Source organism: Scardinius erythrophthalmus (genome assembly GCF_964197995.2).
Source record: "Scardinius erythrophthalmus genome assembly, chromosome: 4".
NCBI classification, from domain to species: Eukaryota; Metazoa; Chordata; class Actinopteri; order Cypriniformes; family Leuciscidae; genus Scardinius; species Scardinius erythrophthalmus.
The window spans coordinates 9009284-9035237 of NC_138224.1; the positions used below are offsets into that span (position 1 = coordinate 9009284).

At 35.8% G+C, this 25954-nt stretch overlaps 3 protein-coding genes across 7 annotated transcripts; 1 reads left to right on the forward strand and 2 right to left on the reverse strand.

The window, feature by feature from the left end:
- Nucleotides 1-3627: 3627 nt before the first annotated feature.
- On the reverse strand, nt 3628-16552 carry LOC308689885 (putative methyltransferase-like protein 25). Of its 4 annotated transcripts, none has more exons than XM_081363970.1 (12): nt 16282-16552; nt 15712-15879; nt 15460-15578; nt 14780-15379; nt 13260-13407; nt 10153-10247; nt 9857-9886; nt 9274-9296; nt 7800-7893; nt 6693-6767; nt 6534-6605; nt 3628-5105 (listed from the first exon to the last, which is right to left on the reverse strand). In XM_081363970.1, the coding sequence occupies exons 1-12, from the start codon at nt 16484-16486 to the stop codon at nt 5010-5012; spliced, it is 1725 nt and encodes a 574-aa protein (XP_081220096.1). In that variant the 5' UTR covers nt 16487-16552; the 3' UTR covers nt 3628-5009. The 4 variants fall into 4 exon arrangements, with proteins under 4 accessions (XP_081220096.1, XP_081220095.1, XP_081220094.1 ...); XM_081363969.1 differs by having other exon boundaries at nt 9274-9347; XM_081363968.1 differs by having other exon boundaries at nt 4986-5105; nt 6534-6767; nt 9274-9347.
- On the forward strand, nt 16310-20167 carry ccdc59 (coiled-coil domain containing 59). Of its 2 annotated transcripts, XR_014030074.1 has the most exons (5): nt 16541-16927; nt 17125-17470; nt 17814-17919; nt 18188-18439; nt 19865-20167. XR_014030074.1 is itself a non-coding variant. In XM_081363972.1 (4 exons), exons 1-4 carry the CDS (start codon nt 16693-16695, stop codon nt 18350-18352), a joined length of 852 nt encoding a protein of 283 aa, XP_081220098.1. In that variant the 5' UTR covers nt 16310-16692; the 3' UTR covers nt 18353-18723. The 2 variants fall into 2 exon arrangements, 1 of the variants encoding a protein (XP_081220098.1); XM_081363972.1 differs by lacking the exon at nt 19865-20167 and having other exon boundaries at nt 16310-16927; nt 18188-18723.
- LOC308689879 (scavenger receptor cysteine-rich type 1 protein M130-like) lies at nt 18849-25527 on the reverse strand. The gene is made up of 18 exons (XM_081363958.1): nt 25408-25527; nt 24821-25135; nt 23921-24229; nt 23501-23815; nt 23319-23402; nt 22925-23242; nt 22372-22674; nt 22062-22139; nt 21575-21889; nt 21262-21471; nt 21080-21163; nt 20525-20584; nt 20352-20408; nt 19881-19955; nt 19707-19766; nt 19516-19578; nt 19249-19311; nt 18849-19125 (listed from the first exon to the last, which is right to left on the reverse strand). Exons 1-18 carry the CDS (start codon nt 25463-25465, stop codon nt 19076-19078), a joined length of 2817 nt encoding a protein of 938 aa, XP_081220084.1. The 5' UTR covers nt 25466-25527; the 3' UTR covers nt 18849-19075.
- Between the last annotated feature and the right edge of the window lie 427 nt (nt 25528-25954).

The following is a 25954-nucleotide window of genomic DNA, read 5'->3' on the forward strand; positions in this document are numbered from 1 at the left end:
AAGGAGCAGAGCCACAGCACTGCACACCAGCTCCACTATCATCTCAACGACACACAGGAGAAAAGAAAGTCCAGGAATGAATGACACTGATCAGTCCCTGTCTCTGTTTGCTGTTGTCCTCATTGTTTTGCTCCTGCTGCGAGATGGGAAGAGTTTCAAAAACAACCATCGCTCGTCTAACCCATTTTCAGATCAAGGCTTTGGATTCAGCCCTCAAATTTTGCTCGTGCTGTGTGATTTCGCTAATAAACGGAGAGGAATCGGTTGCTCTTCATCCAAGCCGTAGTGAAACATCCCGTTGCAGTTACACCCTCCTATCAAACACAGCACGCGTGTGATATTTGGAAACGCCGCGCATGCGCAGAAATCAAGCATCAGCATCAGTGCACTGAGAGCCTTGTCCTATTAAACTGATTTAGACCCTGAACATAATAAACTGCAACTGTCTTTGGTTTGCAGCATTTACATTTTTGTTATGAACAACTTTAATTTTAAATATATTTTAATATTAATTAATTTCTTATCAATTAATAATTTAAAAAAAATATATATTATTTTTTTATTTACTTCTTTTTTTATCTAAACTTTTACACGGATCCCCATGTCGCTCTCTTACTGTCCCCTGGTTTTGAAAACAGTTTGAAAACCCCTGTAATAAACCATAAAAATATTCATATATAATATTAGAAGATGAATGAGATATGTTTGCGCCCTGTGTTGAGTTGAGCTTTTAGCATGTGAATCTTTCTGAAATCCCCACTGAAGAGCAGCTGGGTCAAAAGCTGCTCAGAGCATGTGTGAATCTGCAGGAGTCAAACACAGGAACAAGAGCGAGAGGAGAGCATTTGTACCCCAGTGTAGTCACTCCACTCCTTATCCACCCCGCTGACCCCAAGCTGTTGACCCTTGACCATCAACCCCACTGGGAGGACAACTGCTCCTTTCAGGGATCAACTGACCTTCTCAGTTCTGCATTCTGCTGCAGATACAAACCGTCAGATGGAATAGATGTTTAACTCAAAAGTGCACGATTAAAAAAGCAATACAATAGTTTATCCTCTTATAACCCAAAACTCGGTTGCAGGTGTGTTCTAGGATAAACAAGACAAATTTTAAATGCAAATAATACAATTAAATAAAGAATAAAGCATAAAAATAAAATGCAGGAAACAGCTTGCATGCAAAGATGTTCATAACAAGGCCAAAGGCGAAGAAATAAGATATGTTTTTGAAATTCAATTTTAGACTTTTCCATCACAGCTGATAAATATCAAACAGGACACAGTCATGATGGGCCGTGCCACAGTCTGAACCACTCCTGCTCTGAAATAGCACCTGCTTGATTTAGACCAGCACACGAACACACAGAGATCAACTGCATTAAAATAATAAATAGAACTAAACTTGACTTGGCAATGATACTCCTTATATTTTGTTCTTCATCCTCAAAAGTTACATAAAAAGTAACGCTTTACTTTTCAAAGTTATACTTTCCCCAACATTGGCCATGCATATGTTTATATATTTAAAATTTGTCATGTTGGCCTATTTGTAAAAGGCAGCTTGCCTAATGAGAGATTTTGTTATAGTTTCCATTCAGCACAACTCTATAAAGGCAGTGAGGATATTAAAGGAACATGTTTCCAGGGCAAAACATTTTAATCTGAAACCTTTCACATCGCTGTCCAATTTGTGATAGGAAACACATTACAAGAACCTGTTTACATTTTCATCCACAACTGAAAAAAAATATACAGTATATCACTGATTTCTACAATCATCATTTTGGACTGAGGCCCATGATGCATAGAGGATACACTGAGAGAACTTGAATACATTTCTATTCATGTACGACCTTCGGCCAGACGTGAATTTGTTCCTTAATATCCTGTTAACACTTCAGACAGTGAGGCAAAAAAAAGAAGCTGATTATTTTCAGATGGAGCTCATCATGCGTCATTGTAGATGAGATTGGCATATGTTTGCGTGTGAGGGAGAAATAGAGACGCGATTGAAAGAGAGAAATAATAACAGAATATTTTCCATCTGTGCATCCTGTTTAGTCCCTTTGAATCACTGATGAAAAGATAAATCGCACCTCTCTTTCCTTCCAATTCTCCTCACTCTAACTCTCCCCTCTCCTTCTTCTCCTTCTTTTCCCATACAGTTCCCATATTAAAGCGTCGATGCCTGATAAGGAGTATTGTGTGGTTCCTCTGCTTCCTCCGCTTACCGGAAGCTTCACTGGCTCCCCATTGACTTTTCCCATCATTCCCCCCCCCTCATCCCGTTCTTCTCACACAGACCTGCCAGGGCTTGGATGTCCACACAGCTAAAACATTGCAGAGAACAGTTGCATCCTGGGAGTAACACTAAAATTGAATTCAAGGGGTGTTCACACACATTCTTGTGTTTAAAGTCCCCATGAAATGCAAATGGACAATTCTTGTTGCAGTATCTATTATAAATTACTTCAATTTAATAACTTTATTCAAAATAACTTCCCCTCCCTCTTGCAGCGACATCTCTTCTCTTCTCATATGACATGTTTTGAAAATCCGTTTCATGCCGACTTCAAAAACACAAGATGCAGCGCACCAGAATTCAATTCAATTCACATTTGGCCATGCATTCACACATATGGTTTTGTACCCCCAAAACCGCACCATCTAACATGTTTACAGCACAGCACAGATGAACACAAAAACACCAGCCCTAAAGGTTAACAAATGTTCGCTTTTTCTTGAAGCCCTTCCAGCTTTGGTAAATGTGTTATTTATATCCTGAAGTCACAAAGTCAGTGAAACACACCATGGTTGTTGACCACAAGACTTCGGGGGACAGCAGCTGTTTTGTGAAGTGAAAAATGATTCGCCACATAAGCAAACAAATCAGTTGATTGTTTCTGCTTTAAGTGAAGGAAAACAAATTGTGTTTTTGATGATCTACTAAAAAGGAAACTTGTTTTGTTCAGAGTGGAGCTGGACATTCCTGGTGACGATAGAGAAGCATTTCCTCAACCTCCCTTGCATGCAAAGAAAAAAAAAAGAAGCAAAATTTCAGGAAATAAGGGAGTGAGTAAGCTGGTTTCCCATCGCTTTGCTATTTCTGTCTCAAAGAGATGTTTTGGAGTGCATCATGTCATTATCCTGAAGCTTTTCCTTTCTCTAATTTAGACGCAGAACAGGAAATGGCACAATGCATCCGCTAAAAAGATGAATTCATGATGGAAACATATGCGAGTGGTCAACAGACTCATTTTGGCAAAGTGTTAGACTGGCCCCAACACACTCCATGAAGTTCAGGCTCAAGTGCTGCAGTGTCAGTGTGTAGCCATGCTTATCTCCACACAGACACACTAATGGCGTCTATTTTTCCAGAAATAATGGCAGAGAAGTTGCATTGTTCTGGTCAAGTGGTACCATGATGAATGGATGTGGAGCTGTTAGAGAAGGAAAAGTCATTAGAAGCAGGATTTGCATGCAAGGCTTAGCAACGTGGCCTACTTTCTCTGACAGAAACTTTCCTCAAATATTTACCCTACTGTTTGAATTCAATAAACAATGACTTATAATTAAAAAAATATTGTTTCAACGGAGTCTGAAAAAGCTCATTTACACATTAAGTAAGTCACATTGATTTGTTAATGTTTCAGAAGGAGTTCAACAGGTTTTCAGTAACCACTTTTGCCACTTGAAAGTGCATAGTTATCACATACAGTATGAAACCATATTGCTCAAAAAGAAAGACCATAATTATCAACAAACCCAAGAGGTCTCCTTGCAGGTTTTGAATTCTCTATTCTCTTAAGACATAAATAGTAACACAAAATATAGTAGTTTGAGCAAGTAAAACAAATGCACTTTGCGCCTTAAGTGCTGCTAGTTCTTAAATGGTCTTATCAAGTTAATCAATCAAGTTAAGACAACTGCAACCTCGAGGTGTTTCATTTATGAATATTAACTAAAACATGGAAGACAGGAGAAACGGCTAAAAATAATGAAGAGCTCTATGTCTGATTAATATTAATGGTGTGTTAAATAAGTGGAAGCACAAGACGTCCCAAGTGTGACTGATGTCCTCGTATGGCTAGCTAAAGGCTGATTTATAAACCAGTCAGACTAATGAACACTAAAAGCAACGTTCTGCATCCCATTGATCACTATATCTTTCTGCTTTAAGCTGCAGACCGATCCGTTATGCATCATAACTGAACCGATCCGGAGACTTATACAGCCAGGTTTTTGGAGCAGCTGGAATGAATTCAATACTGCTTTTAATTTACTGTGAACCAACCCTATTTTAACATCATTTATATTTTAGATCATTTTTGTAAAATATTATTACATAGTTTTTCTCAATTGCTAAATCACTATAACTGATTCAGTTGGCCCAATTTCCCAAACTATCACTATTCGTGTTCCTGATGAAATACAAAGAAAGTCCATCGGCCTACAGGGTCATCAGTATAGGGTTTTGTGTTGCATACTGAGTTCATATTCAATTATTTTGTATTTGTATTTCCATCTACTGTAAGAACTCCTGACTGTAATGAACATAAACTTTCCTTAAAGCTTGTTCTTTGAATTTCACTGTATCTGCACCCCTCTATTTATGTTGTACACTGCAATTCCTTCCTGTGATTCCTTGACACTGACTTGCAAAATGATGTTTTTGTAATAGTGTTTTGAATTGATCTTATTAGTGTTCAATAGGCAGTGGAGGAGTGGCTGTGTATTTGTACATGTTAGTGTGTAGTTTTGAGATTATGTTTATAGTTGTGAGAAAATGGTGAATTGTTTCATGAATTGTGTTAGCGATCGAGGAAAAATTGTAAAAGAGCATTTTTATTGTTGGTTTGAAAAATCGACAACAATTAATTTAGAATCTGGACTTTAAAAACAAAATATTTAATAATGGAAATTAAAATCTATAAAGTTGTATCAAAATAATACATTAAAATTACATCAATATATTACACTAAACAGCAGGACTACCAGCTTTGGTGTTCAAACTGTAGATTCCTTTATCCCAATAACTGCATAACATCTCGGAGACTGGAGGGGGTCAAAGAGCTGAACCAGCGCAGAATGAGAAACATTCTCCTGTAAGGAAAGACACAGTAAAGAATGAATTATGACACTCTAAAAATCTACGGAGCCCCTAAAGGGACATGGTGATGGAAATTTTTTTAGATGGGAGGAAACCATGTCCCTTTAGGGGCTCCGTAGAAATCCACTCGTAGATTTCAATATTTATTTATTCAATACTTAAGGTATAAATCGGCATGCATGAGGTTTTTCTCAATATAAAAATCAGGGATCATGCCTTACAATCAATCAGGCTATACTGGTCTCTCTGTATGGTTTTGATTCACTAAAAATAACCGACTTGTATGTATTAATTGTTCGGCAGTGAGAATACCCTGGTTGTGTTGTATATTTTTGATTTACCAACAAGAATTAGTTCAAAATAATAATTTGTTCAGCAATCAGAATACACTGGTCATGCTGTATATATCTGATTCCCTAAAAAGAACAGACTCATAAGACTCATTCATTTGGGAATCGGACTAATAGCTGGTCATATTGCATGTTTTTGATTCAATAAAAACAATTGGATCATAAGATCAGACTATACCCTGTCTGTGCTTGTATATATCCAGTCAGAGTATATTATTTTAGATGAACCGTCATTTATGTTGAGTTCTATATTCGTAAGTAAAAAGAGTATTTTTTTCAGTTCCAATAATCATCTTAACTGAAGATTGTTTTAATACAAATTAATCCATATTACAGATTTCTATAATCACTGACCAAAGCACATTAATATTCTTGGCAGAACACCCAGAGTACGATGTTATAAAACGGTTTATTCAAGATAAAACCATCCATAGCCCAAATTCTAAAGCGTACCCTGATTTCAATGTCGTCGATGTGAATCCTTATCATGTTACCAAGCCCTTTAATGTCTGACATACACAAATCATAGACCTCTGTAGAAGAACGCACAGATCTAACACAGGAGAGGTTTTACTTGCTTTACATTACATGACTGATAAGTGAACCCTGTAAGATTATGTGGAAATTACTCCCACAGAAACTTGCTGTCACTGTTTTGTGACGATAAACAAAATGATTTTGTCATGCTCTGAATTTTCAGTCTAACAATCTTCACAGACGGCTGAGTCTGATACTCCTGACTGTCGTCGCGAGGATGTTTGAGGTTTTATGTTCAAAGCCTGGTGGGCAAGAGGGAAATGGAGGTGTAACTTAAAACCTCTGAACTCCTGTATGCTAAAATCCTTTAAAACCATTTTTTTACTGTTTTGGAGCTGCTATATGTGGCTAATGTCTGTTTGTAAGTTTTTGATTAGGGAAATGTGTGCTGTGGCTCTGAAGTAAAGCCTGAAACAAAAGCCCCACACAGTTCTTCAATTATATGAGGATTACCATCTTAACATGGACAAATAGGGGGTAAATATACAACTGTGGGTAAACTGGACAACTACTATGTTATCTGCCCTTTTTTACCTGCTCTTTCAAGTAGCAAAGTCGATCCAGGAGGATGAGACCCTCTATACATGGAGCCAAGGTTACTTTCAACTGAGGAAGATGAAAACAGCATGAGACACACTGATTTAGGGTTAGCAATGAAAAAATAATAGACATACAACTTTCTATGATGCTCACCATGTTAAAAGCAATCATCTCATTCATCCTGGGTGTGTAGCGATCATGATAGCTCTGAATATCGCCGTCAGATAACTGAAGAGAACAAAAGATATGGATTAAATGGTTTTATATCAATAAAGGAACGAGATCATGTCCTACTCACCAACAAGGACCTAAAAATGTTGAAAATATTACAAAATAAACAATAATTAAATAATATGAAATAAACATTAAATGTATATTTTTAATTTAAATTAAAAAAAATATATATAAATATATAAATACATGTAACAGTATAATGTTTATATAAAAATATTTATATAATCTTTGCTGTAGTAAGCAAATATATACACACAATTAAAGTTTTTTAACTATATATACACACAATTTTGTCAAATTAAATGTAATTAAAATCATTTTCTATTTTAAATACATATGTAATATTTTGTTTATATAAAACAAAATATACATGAATATAAATTTGAAAAGATTAATTTAAAAATATAAAATTATAAAAATACAATTTTAAATATTACAAATATAGTTCAAATATAGACAAACATAGTTTTGTCAAATAAAAATGTAACAATTTTCTTTTTTAAATATGTTATATTTAATTTATACTTTCATTTATAATTTATTTACAAATATCCAATATATATTATATTTAATGTATTCATATAAACTATAGATTAATAAAAGTGTATATATATATAATTAAAATATTACAATAAGCAAAAATTAAATAATTTAAATAAAATACTTTTTTAAACATTTTAAAAACATGTAATATTTCATTTATATAAAAAAATAAGTGAATATATTATATTTAATGTAATTATATAAATTGTAAATACATATACACATGATTTTTTTTCATTTTTATCAAATATTTAAATAACTTTAAATATATATATATATTTCTCCCCAAAATCAGGTTACACTGATATCGTCTGGGCCTTCTAATGCCTTTTTAATAGTCTCTTGCTCTCTGTACCCATATTTCCCTACTTGTCAAACATACTTTAGTCTGTTTATCTCATTAGTTTCATTGTGGTGTAATTCAGATGCATGTGGGAAGACTGACAAAACATTAAACGTAATATGAGAACAATCGGTTATTACTTTAGTCTCATCCAGATCCAGCTTCCTAAGTGCCCGCCTGACGTAGTCCACAAACGAAGAGGCTTTGGAGTACACGTTCCCAACACGTTTCTCACTGCCAATAGGAAATAAAACACTGCATCATATCAAAAATTAACTAACATAAAGTTGAATTGATTTCTAAAGTAGTTTAGAGACTGATATTAACGTACATACAGTAAGTCACATGCAGAGGGTGAACTTTGCACTCCTTGTTGACTTGCACATTACCGTAACCTGATGGTTTGGCTTTGACTCACAGGAGTTTAATAAAAAATTGAAAACAGGGCTTTAGGGTTTGACTCATGAGCATCAGTCACCACTGAATCAGATCTGCTCAGTACAGTCATGATCAAATATCTCGATAAACATATATCAGCCTCCGCAAAAGGAAGGAAGGACTGGAGGGAATCTGGAGCCTCTTTATTCTCTCCTCCAGTTTACTAAAGCTCTCCGGCGACTTAAACAAAGACAGGCGGTTGTTTTCTGTCTAATGAGCAGATGATGTGGTGAGAGTGCTGTCGATGAGATATCTGATCCTGGTGTTTGTGAGGGGAACGGCGTCAGTGAGGGAGCTCAATGTTTGTCATCGTGTGCGTTTCACACTGAGAGTGGCTCATCAGGGGGTCCGGGGTGTGTGTTTCGTTTTTATGGAGTGTTTTCAAATCTAGGACAGCAAACAAATTTTTAGGGTTCGGCATTGTACTATAATTAACCGCCAAACCTCTAATATTTGGTTGAAATGCTCCTGTTATGCTATTTCAAAGGTTGCTAATTTAGTTTTGGAGGTGTCCTACAGTGCGTTTACATGCATCCAAGGTCAAAAAACACTTTAACTTTCTTATAATATACATTGCATCATCACCTCTTTTCTCACTGTGTCTGAAACGTTTGATAAAAGAGTCAGTCTCTCTCAACCCTCCTTTTCGAGAACCTAATCTGCTCTGATTGGTCAGACGGCCTAGTCTGTTGTGATTGGTCTATTGGAAACCGAAGTTGGAAGTGCACGCAAAGTGGATTTGCTTTCGCAGCACAGAAAACAGCTTCTTCTCAACATGTCGACTAAACTACAGTGTTTGAGGGCGGGTCGAAGTAGACGTTGTTCGCCGGCAGCCAATGAAGATCATAGGCTGGCATTGTGTAAATTTGTTACAAACCTCTGTAGACTCATTTCAGGCCTGCACTTTCATCTTTAAAAAAATATGCAGACCTTTTACATTCACAAACAGCTACTGTATATAACACTACATGAACAATACTATCCGAAAAAGCATAATGGGGAAATCATGAAAATTTACTGTGGCAACAGTTCATTTTTCCAGATGTTTACATGCATCTAAAAGCCTTCAAACAAACAGAGCTATTATTATTAATATCATGCATACCACAGAAACAAAACAAATCAAGTATGCTATAAATATGACAAAAAATAAATGGTGGTACATATGATGGATACCTTTTAAAGCAATCGTAGTGATCCTGTAAAATAACATGGAGAACCGCCCGATAAAAAAGCGACTCCATAGGCAGCTGTAACAGTCAAGAAACCCTGTTAACATCAGTCCAAACAAAACTGATTTAGCCTGTTTTTACTTATTTATGCAATGCATACTTATGTTTGCTTACTTATTTGTGTTTTTAATCACATCATTTGAAATGTTTGTCCCATTTGTGGCAACTTTAAAAACCGATTGTGTCATATTTTCCATTACAATTATGTCATACAAACAATCAGCCGTGCAGAAGACAGCACAAAGAGACTGTACGTGCTGGCCGCTTCACCTCTGAACTTTCATCCATTTTTAATCGAGAAAAAAATCTAATTAAAATACACAGTGCGTCTAATTAAATCACATAAATATGCAAAGCCGCATATGCTGTACGTTCTGGCATTCAAGCCTGACCAACACATTATGATCAGCTGTGCAAACAGCTCTGTTTGCAAGAGACTGTCCTCCTAATATGCAAATCTTACAGGGGAATTGGGATTTTAATTGAAATATTAATATTAATATGATATGACACAATCAAGTACTCACCCCTCCTCCGGCAGACACCCTCTCCAGAGCCTGAGAGGGGGGAAATTAGTTTGTGAAGAGCTCAATATTAGTCAAGCCTGCTGGAAACAAGCTTGGATGTGATAACTAAACACATTGTGACATGATTTGATAGTCGCTTTTAGTTTTAATAGCAGATACACTGTGTTCATCTTACGAGAAAAATCACCTGATTATCATAAATAGCATTTGTATAACGTTTATCTAATAAGCAAAGGATGTGGTTTATGATGCGTGGGCAACGTGAGATGTTTTTGTGACGTGTGAGGCAGACTTACGAGACATGCTGACATCCTGGCATTTCGACCACAGAAACAGGCCTGATCCTTCAGATACTGACTCATGGGGAAACCACACACACCACTGACACACCCTGGCCCACACCAAAAAAAAAAACAGAGATGAAGAATCAAACATCTTTTTTACATTAACTACTGTTCAAAGGTTTGGGGTCTGTAAGATTTTAATTAGCCTTTTATTCAACAAGGATACATTAAAATTGATCAAAAAAAGATGTGTATTTCAAATAAATGCTGTTCTATTGAACTTTCTATTTTATCAAAGAATCCTGGGAAAAAAAAAATTCCCACTAATACACTGATAATAAGATTTTTTTCTTGAGCACCAAATCAGCATTAGAATGATTTCTGAAGGATCATGTGACACTGAAGACAGGAGTAATAATGCTGAAAATTCAGCTTTGATCATAGGAATAAATTGCCTTTGAAAATATATTTTAAATTGTAATAATATTTTAAAAATATTGTTGATTTTACGGTATTTTATAATCAAATATAAACAATTTATAAGAGACTTCTTTTAAAAACATTAAAAAATCGTACCAACCCCAAACTTTTTAGGGGTTTTATGTCAAAACTAAAGCAGATTTCTAAACACTGAACATTTTGAGGATTAGAACCTGTTGAGCACATGCCATTCAAACGAGACCCAAACTGTGGTTTGAGGCCTATTCGTGGTGCAGATAAACACTGTTTATTCCAGATATCATGCTAATCTAAACCATGCCAAACTGAACAGGATCCAGAGTCCAGCACAGGCCTGAAATGTGTGTGTGTGTGTGTGTGTGTGTGTGTGTGTGTGTGTGTGTGTGTGTGTGTACAGGTTTGGCTATACTTGAGGGCCGAATGTCCTGAAATATTATGACACCAGACTAGTGAGGATATTTCACTGGTCCTTACTAGTTAAGAGAAGCATACAAATCAGCCAAAACATAAATACCATTAACCGGATATAAAATCAATGCAAGTCTATGCAATGTCCTCACTAATATAGTGAAACAAACGTGTGTGTGAGTGAAACAGAATGAGCCGTGTATAAAAAAATGGACAGAGAAAAGGACCGTGTGCAACACTGACATTAGTGATTTCATAACTTTACTTCATAACACTTAAAGTCTTAATTCGACCAATCACTGTGAGGCTTTAAAATGAAGGATCTTCAGTTTGAGTTTGTGGGTTCCCCAATAAAACAGGGTTTAAAGCTGATGTGTGTAATCTTTTGGATGAAAATACCAATTTTAGGCGCAGATACAACTGTAAGTAAGCCATTCACAGGTTGACTGCTTAACTAATGACGTTTGTGGACGGGACTTCCTGTTTCCTGTTTCAGTAGGAGACATTGCATGGCTCTTTTGAATTGAGTAAGCAAATGCAGGGCCTTTGCAGAGATACCATAGAAAAAGTATTAGGCTGTTAATTGTGATCAGGCAAGCAAAACTCAGTGCAAAATCTTTGTGACTCTGTGGGGTGCCGCTAGTGGCACAACAATTACACACTTCGCCTTTAAACGCACAGCATGATGCTGTAATCATGCCAGGTACTTTAGACTAAAAGGCACATTGTGTATTTCCATTGGAACTGCATTTGTTTCACTCCGTACTGTTTCTTCTTCAGAACAAACACGCTTGTAAAGCGAGCCGCCGAAGCCCTGAAAACTCTGACATCATCATGCTGAAAACGCCACATGTTGTACGGACTCGTCTTGATTTAGTGAGATCAAACAGACTGTGTGTGGAGAGGGAGAGTGTTTGTGATGTCAGTCCAACATTTGAACACACTTCATGTGTTTTAGCTCTGTCCCTGTAGCAATCGAGAGTCTGTGATGTGATCACCAGGCTTTAAAAGACAATGAGACATTATTGTAGTCCTGCTGTGCTTCATAGCATTGGACACTGACTCAATCGACAGTAATTATGTGATCAAAATATCATATTTTGCAGGCACTCAATCATTATTGACTAAGAAGTATCTAAGAGAAGGGGAAAGACAGAGAGCGACTGACAGAAACCACATGGTCTCTTGGGACTAGCACCAGTTTCTTAAAGGGATAGTTCACCTAAAAATAGCTATTCTTAATTTCATCTGCAGAACACAAAAGAAGATATTTTGAAATCAGTGTTTTTTGTCCATACAACGAAAGTCACCATTATATCAATAATAATAACAAGCATTATTATTAAATAATAAAATTATTAATGAAAAATTGCATTTATTTCATAAATAAACAACAACAATGAATTGTTTACAACAATGAAAAATAAAACATTTTATAAATAATAATGAAAATAATAATAATAATAATAATAATTATAATTATTATTATTATCATTATTATTATTTTGTTATAAATGTTAATAATACATTGTTGTTGTTTTACATTATTTGATCCTGAATCAACCTAGGGCTGCAAAAGAATGTCAAATAATAATAATAATTATTATTATTATTAAGTATTCATATTTTTAAATTACATCATAATTATATTTATAATTAAAAAGAAAAAAATATTAATAATACTAACGGCTATTATTATTACATAATTAATCAAATAAACAATGAAATTAATTAACTTATTCATTACATATTGAATTTACTTAATAAATAAACAAAAACAACAATTTATTATTTAGCTCAGGAATGGCCCAGGGCTGCAAAAGAATGTCAAATTCTTTATTTAATTAATTATTTAATAATTATTATTATTAGGATGGTATATAATTGCAGAGCATTATTTTATTACTGTATATATTAATTATTAGAATGTTACAAGTACATTATAATTATTATATTATTATTAATAATATTAAATTATTGATTTAATAAACAAGCAACAACAACAACTCTTTATAAAATAATTTATACATGTTATAATAATAACAATAATAACAAATTATTAGTAGCATTTTTTATTATTATTATTGTTTTACATTTTTTGACCCAGGATTGGCACAAGGCTGCACATTGCTGGAAAGAACATTATGCAAAGAACTAAAATTCCACAAATCTTATCTTGTTTGAAGATTTGGGCTCCCAGTTTGACAGAGACTGATCTGTTCACGTGTGTGTGGGACAGGAAGTGTTCTTACCCTGTCTGTCCTCATCAAACTCTTCAGAAAGCAGGTGGTAGCAGCAGCCCACACTGCAAACGGCCCGCAGCTCCTGTTTGGCCCCGAACATCCGCAGAGTGCTGGGAGCCAAATCTCCACACGTATGCAGGCCAACCAGAACTGCATCCTGGGTACCGGCCAGAGAAAGAGGGAGAGAGAGAGAGAAAAGGGTAATTTGGTGAAATCAACACAGACCGTTTGCCATCTCTCATTGATCATAAATAATTTGCTATGGACACATCCAAGTCCCTCTCCATTCTTGAGCTCAATTTCACCTAATTAACATGATTAGGATAATCGCAGGCGTCTCGCTGAGCTGTAATAGCAATGATACAACTTCTGCTCTATAATCAAAGCCCACAGCTGGACAACTATTGCAGCATAGCGTGTCTCTTGTGCTATTATATGAGTTTAGTACACATACATTATTTGATCCTTAGAGAATATCATATGAAATGAATTCACAACACATTTGCAATGAAAAAAAAAAGTTTTATCATGATCCAAATGCTTCAAAAAGTATGAAAAAACAAAGTTTTAGCTAGTTTTTTTAGGTTATTAAAATACAAATGCAGCTATATAAGACTCAAAAAGACAAATTCTTTATTTAATAATAATAATAGTTTATTTGTTCATAAGTAGTTGTAGTTGCAGTAGTAATAATTACAATGATAATATAGTTACATTTTATTTAAATTGACAAATCTACTAAATCAATTATTTACTTTTACAATTATTTACAATTATTTACTCATTATTTATTATTAATAATAATAACAAAAAATAATTCATATAATTCAATTAAATAAATAATTCATTTAACAAATGAACAACAATCATTTATCATTTATTATAAAATAATACATTTACTTAACTCATTATTTATTATTATTAATAATAATAACAAAATGTATTAAATAATGAAGGAAATAATTAATTTAATAAATGAACAATAATTTATAATTTATTATAAAATAATACAATTCAAATATAATAATAATAATAACTATTATTATTAAATAATGAATTAAATAAACAATTGATTGAATAAAAAAAATGGTAAAACTATATATTTAATAAATGTAAAAAGCCAATAGACTTAATAAATGTAATAATTGTTTAATTTTATTATTATTATTATTATTATAATTATACATTTTGTTTTATTTTTAAATGAATAATACATTATTATCATTATTATTGTTGTTGATGTTGTTATTTTATTATATATATTTTTTTTTAATTCTCCCTTGGTTGAAACCCCTTAATTAATTCTAAAATCTATTATTATTATTATTAGTATTATAGTATAGTGAATTATTAATTATTATTAGTACAGTATTTTTCTCCCTTGGTGGAAACCTAATAATTAACCTAATAACCCTTAATAATTCTAAAATGTATAATTAATTATTTTACAGTGAATTATAAATGATTATTATTACACTAGTTTTCTCCCCTGGTCTGTTGAAACCGTGTGTGTTCTGACATCCACTCACCTCCAGCTCTGTGATCAGCGTCTTGAGTTCAGTTTCTGCAGTGACGTATGAGGTCAGAGGGGAGAACAGGCTGCTGCCGCTGTCGTTCCTCCTCCCTTCTCGAGCTTTCCTCTCCAGATTGTCCCTCTTCCTCCTCTCTCGTTCCTCCAGGCTCAGCTGGCTGGGGTGGACACGAGGAGAAGCGTCCTCTATGACGTCTAGAGACAGCGTGCTGAGGAAGCTGCTTCCTGCATCCCAGTCACTGGGCTCTAATGTGGCATTATCTGAAGCGGATAAATCACTGGAGACTTGTTTTGATAAATCACTGGTTTCCTCTTGAGCCACAAACCTTCCTTTTTCCTTTGTAATAAAGTTTGTGTTGCCATCACTGTTCTCACAGTTTCTGCTGTGTTGTTTACTCCTATCCTCACTCTCCAAAGCTTGATTCCCACTGGCTCTGTTCTGTTTCTGATAGGCTTTGGAGAACTTCTTCAGTTTCCTGTTCCTCTCCTGAGCTCCATGTGTGTTGGTGCTGGAAGAGTCGATACCGAAAACTTGTAGGTTAAACCGCATGGATAGATAGGAGCACAGGTAGCCTTTCCCAGAACCCACGTCTATCACCTGAGATGAAGAAACTGACGATGAAAAAGATGCAATTCAGAACAATAAATTTAACTAAACTACATTTGAAACGCTCTTACCTGTTTGACCCGGCAGCATTCAGCCAAACTAGCCACAACCTCAGACATTGCCTGCACCTCATGGGCTTTCTTACAGTTCATAAACTCATCTGGAACAGGAACTTTGCCTGATGACTCTCCTATGGAAATCACAGACAATGCATGAGATATAACCTTGTAATAACCTGAATGTGACGTGCATAATAATCACAATAAAGACCAAGAGTTGAATGTAAATGTGTTTTTCAGGGCTTCTGGTCTGACTGCAGTTACCCGCTATAGAGTCTCCATATATCAGTGTCAGATTCTCCATCAGCTCTTCCAGCTGCATACAGACCCCCAGACCCGGGAAACTGTGGGCTTTCGCTGCCCTCAGCAGGGCTGATATGTCCACCAGCTTCTTTGAGGCATTACAGAAACCAAAGGTGGTGTTTTCCTTTTCTAAAAGCAAAAATAATATTACTATGAAATACAGATGATTAAATAGAGTCCAATACGCTTTAGTTCAATACATATAAAATATATATTGTATCATACAAATACTACGTACTGGTAGGCTATATCAAATTAATAATTTTAAATATTGATCAAATTAAATGATACTGCCGCAGACAATTTTGTCATTTTACTCCACAAAATAATGTATACATACAGTGTTCTGAGTAAATGTTAAAGAAAATTATATTAAAACATATATTAGTCATTATAATTCTGAGCAGTTTCTTATGTTGCGTAGTGTCATAATTAAACCACAACTAATAAATGATATATATATATTTTTTATTTATTGTTTTGCATAACAATAAAACGATTTTTTCTTTTTCCAGATTGACTCCTTCTTACCTTCTACCGCTCCCGTGCGGTTATCAGTGGAACTGATAGAATGCAACACTTCTTCTGGACTCAGACACATGAACGTGCTCCAAACATCACGCGTGAAAAAGTCCACTGTGTGCGCATTCGAGATGCTTAGCGATATGGAGAGAAAGCGCTTTACTTCATCTATTTTCCTTTTTAAAGTTTTAATAGACAGGTCATTAAATGCCATTATTCACGGACCGAGAACAGTGAGAATTTCATGAGAGCTGCAGCTGTTGACACATTTTCTGTATTTAAGACAAAAGTAGTCAAATAAGGAGATGATTCCTCTGAGCGACCAAATGTGCGGCCATGTTGGGTGTACTCGCCAGCGTTTTGTTCTATGAGCGAATATAACATATTGCCCTCACACAAATGGCGCTTTTTTGATTAGTAATGCCTTGCGACCATACGCACGTCATTATTGTGCGTCTCTGCACGAGAAACATCCGTGTTGTCCACATACTAGCGTCAAACATGGCACCGTTAAAACAAAACTCAAAAAGTAAAGGTCCGTTTAGAGGAAAACACTTCAATAACAAATTTCCACATGGTGGTTTATCACACAACGCCAAAAGAAAAAGAAAATGGGTTCCGGAGAACAAAGTTTTTGATGGTAGTTTAAAAGAGGGTGAGTAAATTAGTTGACTTTAAATCCATCAACGTAAAAACTGAACATTTAAGTAAATGTATATAAAAATATATTTAATTTTTGAATAAACTGCAATAATGTATATTTGAATAACGTAATAGATCTGTAATAATCCATAATAAAGGACTAAAATGTGAATTCTGTCTGAATCTCATCTCTGTCTCATGCTTCATCAGGTCAGGGGTTTGCCTTCAAAAGGAAGGAGAAAGTAAGGCATGAATACAACAAACTTCTTCGAAAGGAGAGGAAGAAAAATCAAGCATCAAAAGTTCAGTTAGAGGAGAAATATCCCGAGCATCTGAGACATCTGTACCTGGCTGAAAAAGAACGACTAGATGAAGAAGAACAGGAGAAAAAGAAGAAAAGATGTGAAGGAAGAGCACTGGATAAAGAGACAGAGTCAGATGATGAACTAAACATGGGGTCGGATTCTTCAGATTCTCCTGAGAAACACGTCTTAAACACAACGACTGACCAAACTACCGATCCTGATTCATCTAATAAACCAGCACAGTCTTACAGGTACAGTAACAGATAGTGTGTATATATACATATATACACACACACACATATATATATATATATATATATATATATATATATGTGTGTGTGTATATGTGTTTATGTATATACAATACACACACACACATACATATACATACATACATACATATATATATGTGTATATGTGTTTATGTATATACAATACACACACACACACACACATACATATACATACATACATATATATATATATATATATATATATATGTGTGTGTGTGTGTGTGTGTGTGTGTGTGTGTGTTATATTCTAATAATAGTCCATTTGCATCTGCAAAGCCACATTCCTGATTTGTGTCATCAGCTCCCACAAGGCCCCGTTCATCCAAAGGAAGCATAAAATGTCTTCGTATCAAAAGACAAAGCAAGAATATGAGAGGATGAAGGAGGAACGTGCACGAAAAAGAGAGGTGAGGCAATAGAAACTGGTCAATATAACATTATTACATCGAACAAATGTATACTCAGTGCTAGAGTCTACAAATGCAGTTCTTTTAAGGTCTATCAGTATGATGGAATTGTTGTACAGTTTTTCACTTCCTAATGAATTTCCTATTTGATGTTATTAAGATAGATCCATTATGTCATGCACATAAACATTTTCACCAGCCTTACATTCTTGGGAAAATGATTGACACATGTATTATTACGTTTGTTTTATTATGTGTGTCTCTGTAGGAATTCTTGAAAGACAAATCTCAGCGTGAGGAGGCTCTGAAGAAATACAAGGAAAAGAAAATAGCAACATATCAGCTGTTGAAGAGAAAAACCAAGAAGGGTCAGCCCAACCTCAACCTGCAGATGGAGCTATTGCTGCAAAAGATTCAAGCGCAGCGCAAATAACTCACATCAGACTTAAAAACTGTTTCAAGCTGTTTAAAGCATTTTAAAGTAAAAATGCACCATCACACAATAAAATGTGCAGTTTGGGTGAGTTTTTTTACATAATGTGTATAACTGTGTCTTTACAGTAATACTTTTTTTAAATAAAGGTTCAATTATGCTCTACTTAAGTTAATTCAAGCCGACAGTACACAAGAAATACTATTACTAAATACTATGGCAGTAAATTTATGGAAAAATGTGATTCCTAATAATAATCTATTAAGTGGTAAATCAATTTTATCATTATATTTAGGTTGATAAACTGCCTAACAGTTTTTTCAACATCTTTAAATGTTTATAGTGTTTTGCATCATTTTCTTATTTCCTCTAACTGCCTTTTTTATATATATATATATATATATATATATATATATATATATATATATATATATATATATATATATATATATATATATATATATATATATATAATTTGTGACAAACGTAATGAATAAATGGTATCTTTTGTTTATTAGGCAAAATATTGATATCAAAATAAAAAATAATAGGCAAAATATTAAAATACAAATACTACAAAATTTGTTTCAATACATGTAACCTGTTATACAAAAATATTTCAGATAACAAAAACATGAATCTTTAACAGCATTTTAAGAAACCCCCATATCTCCAGGAACTGTAATATGATTTGATGAAGAGGCAGTGGGTGTGGTCAATGAGTCATATGGCTCCTCCCTCTTTATTTGACTCCTCCTCCACATCATCATAGTCTGTTTTTAAAAACAAAAGCAAACTGATCATTTTCATTGTAATATTTACATCAAGATTTAGTTTAAATGAGAAACATAACAAATAAAAGCAGATATAGGTTATAGAAATGTTCCATAACCTACCCAACAGGTTCCTCTCATCTTCATTGCTGTTCTTCACATCATCATACTCCTCCTGATCTCCCTCTGATTCACATGTGAAATAAAAACCTCACATTGTAGTTTGTAAATCAGCTTGTGTCATTAATGATGTCATTGATCTCTTTCACCTCATGACTGTCTGAGATTATTAGACTTACTCCTGATTAAGTCGTGATGATTCATTAATGGTAGAAATGTTCAATATTAGTGGGTGAAGGTGATCATGAACTGCAGTTCTGTGTGACTCACCCGTTACATCTCGAAAGATCTGTCCATTAATGATGACATCATCATAATGCTCTGGTGTGTCCACTACACATGAACATAGACAGAACAAACATTGCATTATATCTTACAATGTAATGGGATTAATACATAATATCATAAATCACTATAAAAGGATTATGGAAAATACACCAATAACAATAAAAAGTAAACACCATTTTTGATAGAGTTCAGTCCACTTGTCATTACATCATCATAGCTCTCAGGTGTGTATTCTGTAAATTCAACATGAGACAATATATTATGTATATATATTTTTCTATATACATATATACAGATTTTAATATATTTTAAATATTTCTTCCTATTATAGAATAACCGAACGACACCTGTCTCACGATCTGGTTTCAGTCCATCAGTGATGACATCATCATAGTATCCCAGTGTGATTTCCTTCATCTCTTCTGCATCAAAACATGTATAATTTGGGCATTTTTTTATATTTTGGGAAACAAAATAAATGTAAAATATACTGTTGCAGGTTTTGGGTAATGAATGTTAGCTGTGTCCCAATTCAGAGGCTGTGTCCTCCGGTCGTCACATTTGAAGGCTGTATACCTCATCAAGGATGTCTTATTTAAGAGAAGTAACCATAATAAAAATTGACTTATTCCTCATGAGGTGTAAAATACAGAAATTTTGTTCTTACTTTGCAATCTAACGGTTATTTTTCTTAAATGAGACCGCCTCAGTGACGTATGCAGTCTTCAGATGCGACCTCCGGAGGACACAGCCTCTGATTGGGACACAGCCTCTGATTGGGACACAGCCTCTGATTGGGACACAGCGGGATCACTGACCTTTCAGGACACTGCCATTGGTGACATCATCATAATATGCAGTCTTGAACTCTTTTTCTAATAAGATAAAAGTTTTAGTATTGAGAACAGTTGAATTAGTGTTAAAATGTGTAAATATTTTTTTTTTATATTTGTAAATCAAATTATTGATTTGGATCTTCTTCAGCTCTAACCTGAGAGAAACTCATCAGCATCTTCATACCCAGAATGCAGTTCTTCAGAGACGAGACTTCCTGTTAAAGGACAGCATAAAAGTCAGAAACATGTTCATCATTACAAACAGATTGAATCCTCATTTCTCATTTGGATCGTAAAGCATTGTGTGACTTAAAACACAACACAAATATTAATAACATACATTTTAAAAGCATTAGAGGCAGAAATGCTAAGTTTTAGGCCTATTAGCAAACACACATGTATACTCACATGAACCCATTCCTCGCTGCCTTCCAGAAATACACACAGGAAGAGACAAACACACACACCTGCACCTTGACTTACTAACATACGAACCCCTCCTTATTACCCTCAAAATACACACAGGAAGAGACACTCACTGACACACTCACACACACACATAAACATGCACCTGCAGCTCTGTGGTTTTCTGTGAGGAATTCTCTGGTTTAAAGCCGGAGGTTTAACAGGACTAATAATAGATGAACATCAAGTGTCTGACAGACTCTCTTATTAATAATATTAAATACGTTTTACGGCTCATGTCTCACCTCTCTGAGTGAAGTGATTGTGTCTGTGATGAATCTCCTCATAAACGGCCTCAGTCGTCGTCCTGTGTCTCCTCTTAGAGAGAGCTGTGAGTGTAGACAGACAAACCTGCTGTCAGTTCACAACACATGACTGATCACACACTGAATAACACACAATATGACAGTCTCTGGATCTCTCCTACCTCTCCTCATCACTCTGTTCTGCTGAATCAGTATAAGCAGTGGCACTAAGAGCAGTAAGAGCAAAACTCCCAGTACAAGCACAAGCACAGAGAGAGACACTGGAGGAGTTTGTGGAGGAGTGACTGATGCTGAGCGCACTGTCTGAGAAACTGGAGGAGAAGCTGATGTTGTTGTGGCAGGAGTAGTGGACACTGACAAATCTGTAAAATCTGACAAAACAGACACAGACAGACTAAAAATCATGCAAATACACAGTTAGTAGCACTAAAATGATGTGAAAATCACTATTATCGGTCAGTGTTTTGCTCTGACCTGCACAGGTGAGTACAGCGTGCTCTTTGTGGGAGCAGTCAGTGTGGTTCTTCAGGGAGAGAGGACAGTCCCACAGGTGAATCTCATTCCCTCTGCACTCGACTCTGTTCAGCCACACAACACCTTCACCAGCACCAAAGACTGAATTCCCATCAGCCCTCAGTGCTGCTCCACAACCCAGCTGCCTGCAGACCACCTGAGCATCGCTGATGTCCCACAGTTCAGCACAGACTGAACCCCACACAGCGTTATGATACACCTCCAGCCTCCCAGAGCACCGGCCCGAACCTCCACTCAGTCTGAGAGGAACATGATCTAAAATCACACACAGAAATCATCACTGACCACCTTCAGGACACCATTCACAACAAAACACACAGAAACTGAAATAAGATGGCTTTAAATGTATGATTAGTAGATTACATTTTTAAAAATTGTTTTTAAAAATACATTTTAATGGAAAACAGTCTTGAATTAAAAATCTTACTTGAACACTGTCTCTGGTGAGGAGATGGAGAGGTAGAACATGTCAGACGACTCCGAGGAGACTCACGATTTTCCTCCTCTGAGATTAAATATTAAGAGAACTGAACATTAGAACACAAAAATCATAACTTCTCTCAGTGAAACATATCAATGTGAAAACATAATTTAAGCCTCATAAATCATTTTAGGCTCTGTCCGTCAAATTAGTTTTGTGTTTCAGAAACAGTTCATTCACCACATTATATACAAACATTGTGTTTAAAGAAACATAACTAGTGACACCATATTACATTATTTAAACATAATCTCACCTGAGCAGGTGACTTTGGCCACTTCATCATTATTACAGTAGTTCTGTCCCCAGGGTGAAGATGGACACTGCCACAGATTTGAATCATGTGGTCGACATTTCACATTATCTAGCCAGTTACGAGCTGATTCCAGTCTTGGTGTAGAAGAGGATTCAACACCAGATCTTCCACATTTCAGCTCTTGACAGATCAGACTCGCTGTGTCTCTGTCCATCTGGTTCCAGCACACATTACCCCAGGATCCATTGTAGAAAACCTCCACATTCCCTTCACAGCCCTTAGTTAACCTGATCTCTTTAAACTCTAGATGGAAAAGGATGTGCATTCAAAATATTGGAGTTTAAGTTGTGCTAAACCTAAAATATCACCAAAATAACTGGTTTATACAAGGATAATGCACACTGGTAGCATCTGAAAAAGATACTTAATTATATTTTTATAATATATTATAAATCTTATGTACTACATGATTCTGCTTGGTCAAAACAAAAATATTTAAAAAAGTAACAGCATCCATAGCATCCAAAATCAATCACATTACTTTACTGATTACCTGAGCACACGACTCCTACATCCTCCTTGTGTTGACAGTCATGTTTCCCCCAGCCTGGAGAAGAGCAGTTCCACAGGGACGTCTCGTTCCCCTCACACTCCACCTCATCCAGCCATATGGGTCCAGAACCAGGACCAAACCAGGCTGGTACCTGCTGGTTACTGAGGGCCACTCCACACTGCAGCTGTCTGCACACCACATGGGCATCTTTAATATCCCAGGAGTCATCACACACTGTCCCCCATGAGCCGCTGTGAAAAACCTCCAGCCTCCCTGCACAGTCTCCCCCAGAACCCACCAGCCTGATGGACCCGCGACCTGATATTCAGAGAAAGAAAAACACATTATTGATCACTAACAACTGAAGAATCTGCCCAGATGTTGATTTTCTCACCAAAGTGTTTGATTGACAGCTGTTGTGTGGAGCTGCAGTTGAGAGTTTGTGGAGAGCTGCAGTTCCTCAGATGAGCTTCACTCTCTGGAGAGAATATTTATTTGTAATTCAGTATTTATCTAAAATGTACACTACATTTTAATCTGAAACCAATGACTTTATCACGGTGTGAATTTGCTCACCAGAGCAGACGACTCCAACATCTCGTCTATGAGAACATTCAGCTCGACTCCATGAAGAGACGGAACATTCTGAGAGTTTTGTTTCATTCCCGTCACAATCAAACACATCAGCCCAGATTTCACCACTTCCCTCTCCAAACCAGTCTGATCCCACAACAGACACAGCAATCCCACAATTCAGCTGTCTACAGAGGACACTGGCAGCTCTCATATCCCAGCATGCATCACACACTGTGCCCCATTTACTGAAGTACTGACGCTCAACTCGACCAGAACAGACGTCAGAACCATTGACCAGTCTGAGGTCAGTGTAACCTGGACAAAGAACAAAGAGTTTACTTAAACAGTATATTAAAATAAATGTTTAAAAAAGCTTCTTTGTGATTATCTCAATAAGTTGAAATCTTTCTGCTTCATTACCAGAACATAACAGTCCAATATCATTCTCATGGGTACAGTTGTTTTTGAGAGAAGATGATGTTGGACAGAAATATATGTGAGACTCATTTCCTCTGCACTGAATCTCTTGTGTCCACATCTGAACATCTCCTTTGCCAAAAGCATCTTCTCCCAGCACCTGTACAGGAGCCCCACAGTCCAGCTCTCTACACACAACCTCTGCATCCTGCTGGTCAAAGGCAGCGTCACACACTGTGTGCCAGGTGTTCCCACGAAGGACCTCTAGCCTCCCAGAGCACAGGTGAGGTCCATCAACAAGTCTTGTGGTTTCTGATTATATTGAGAGAGTGCACAGCACAGAAGAACACTTTAATTGGATGTGTTATGTCCTGTAGAGACATCTGGCACTATCATTTTTATACAGACATAAAGCAACAGCAAGTCACTGTCCTTTACTTAAATATTTTTAGAATGGAAAAAAAATAATTAATTGTTTAGACAATAACACATGTTAATTATTCAACAAATTGCTTATAAAAAGCTCTGAAAACAAATTACACCAAGTTGTTTTAATATTTGTGAATGAGCATTAAAAAAAAAATTGTATAATGCTTTTCACAACATTTCGTTTCAGAGCAGCTTTACAGAAAATGCATGAGTCCACATTACAATTTAGAGTCATCTGTTATCAGAGATGAGTGACTGTGTCCAAGTTATGTATTTCAGAAATACAAATCACACAGTTAGTTAATAATGTATTCATTTAAACCATGTATTAATTTAAGGCAGAAACAGTGAGCTCATTGAAGTAATGAATACATGTTGTTAACAAATAATTAGGATATACAGAAAGTTGAGTATTGGTGCATGTTGAACCATGATCAGTGATGTATTAACAGAGTGATGTATAGAGCCGCTCACCTGAGCATCTGACTCCAGCATCTTCATTATGACCACAGTCACTAACACCCCATCCGTCTGATCTACAGTTCTTCAGTGTTGACTCTGATCCACTACAGCCCACTTCATCCATCCAGATTTGACCTAATCCTTGTCCAAAGTGAGCACCACTCAGAGCATCTACAGCCTCTCCACATCCTATCTCTCTACACACCACTGCAGCATCAGTCTTATCCCAGCGATCATCACACACTGTTCCCCACTGACCATCATGATGAACCTCCACTCTACCAGCACAGGGACGGTTACCACCAACCAATCTAACAGTCTCGAAATCTGTACATGAAAGAGAGATTTAGCTAGTAGCAGTAGAACATTGCAAAGTTGAGGATATATTCAAAATAATTATGGCAAATTAAATTGGTTGCCTGTAAAAATTAATTATAAAAATTTAATTAGTATTAGATAAATGATAGTGTCATAAGATCTATTTTCTAGATATTACACAGGCCTCTGTTCAGTTTCTAGTGGTATAATATATATATCATATTAACTGCTCATTTAAACATGTATAATTTCACCTCATTACTCTCTATTTTTTTACTTACCAGATGTTGTTAGAGTGACTATAGAGGAGAGTAAAACGAGTGTCAGAAATCCCTCCATCTTCTTCTGCTCGTCACACTGTTTGTTTGACTCTGTTTCTCCTCTGCTCCCTCACACACACTGAAGAAACTGGCTCCTGTCAGTCCCCTAAAGAGAGAGAGACTCTCACAGCTGCCAATGACACTCACTGTTACCTTATTAGACACAACAGAGGAAATCATCAAACACAATCACTGACAAATCACACAGCAGCATTTTTATTTTCTCCATATATATCAATAAAGTGTGAGCGCTGATGAGCGGGACTCCTCCTCCAGTGACACTTCACTGAGGACAGACTCGTGTCAGTCATATGTCAGCGTGGAGAGAAAGTCACTCTAAACTTACAGGAGATTGATAGAGAAACACTGCAGGTTATATTCAGCATCAAAGCCTGTCACTGCACACAGGAGATACAAGACTGGTGACTGATTATTGTAAGTCTGATCACTTCAAACACATACCTGAGACAAGCAGAGAGGAAGGAGCACAGTGCATGTAGTGACATCA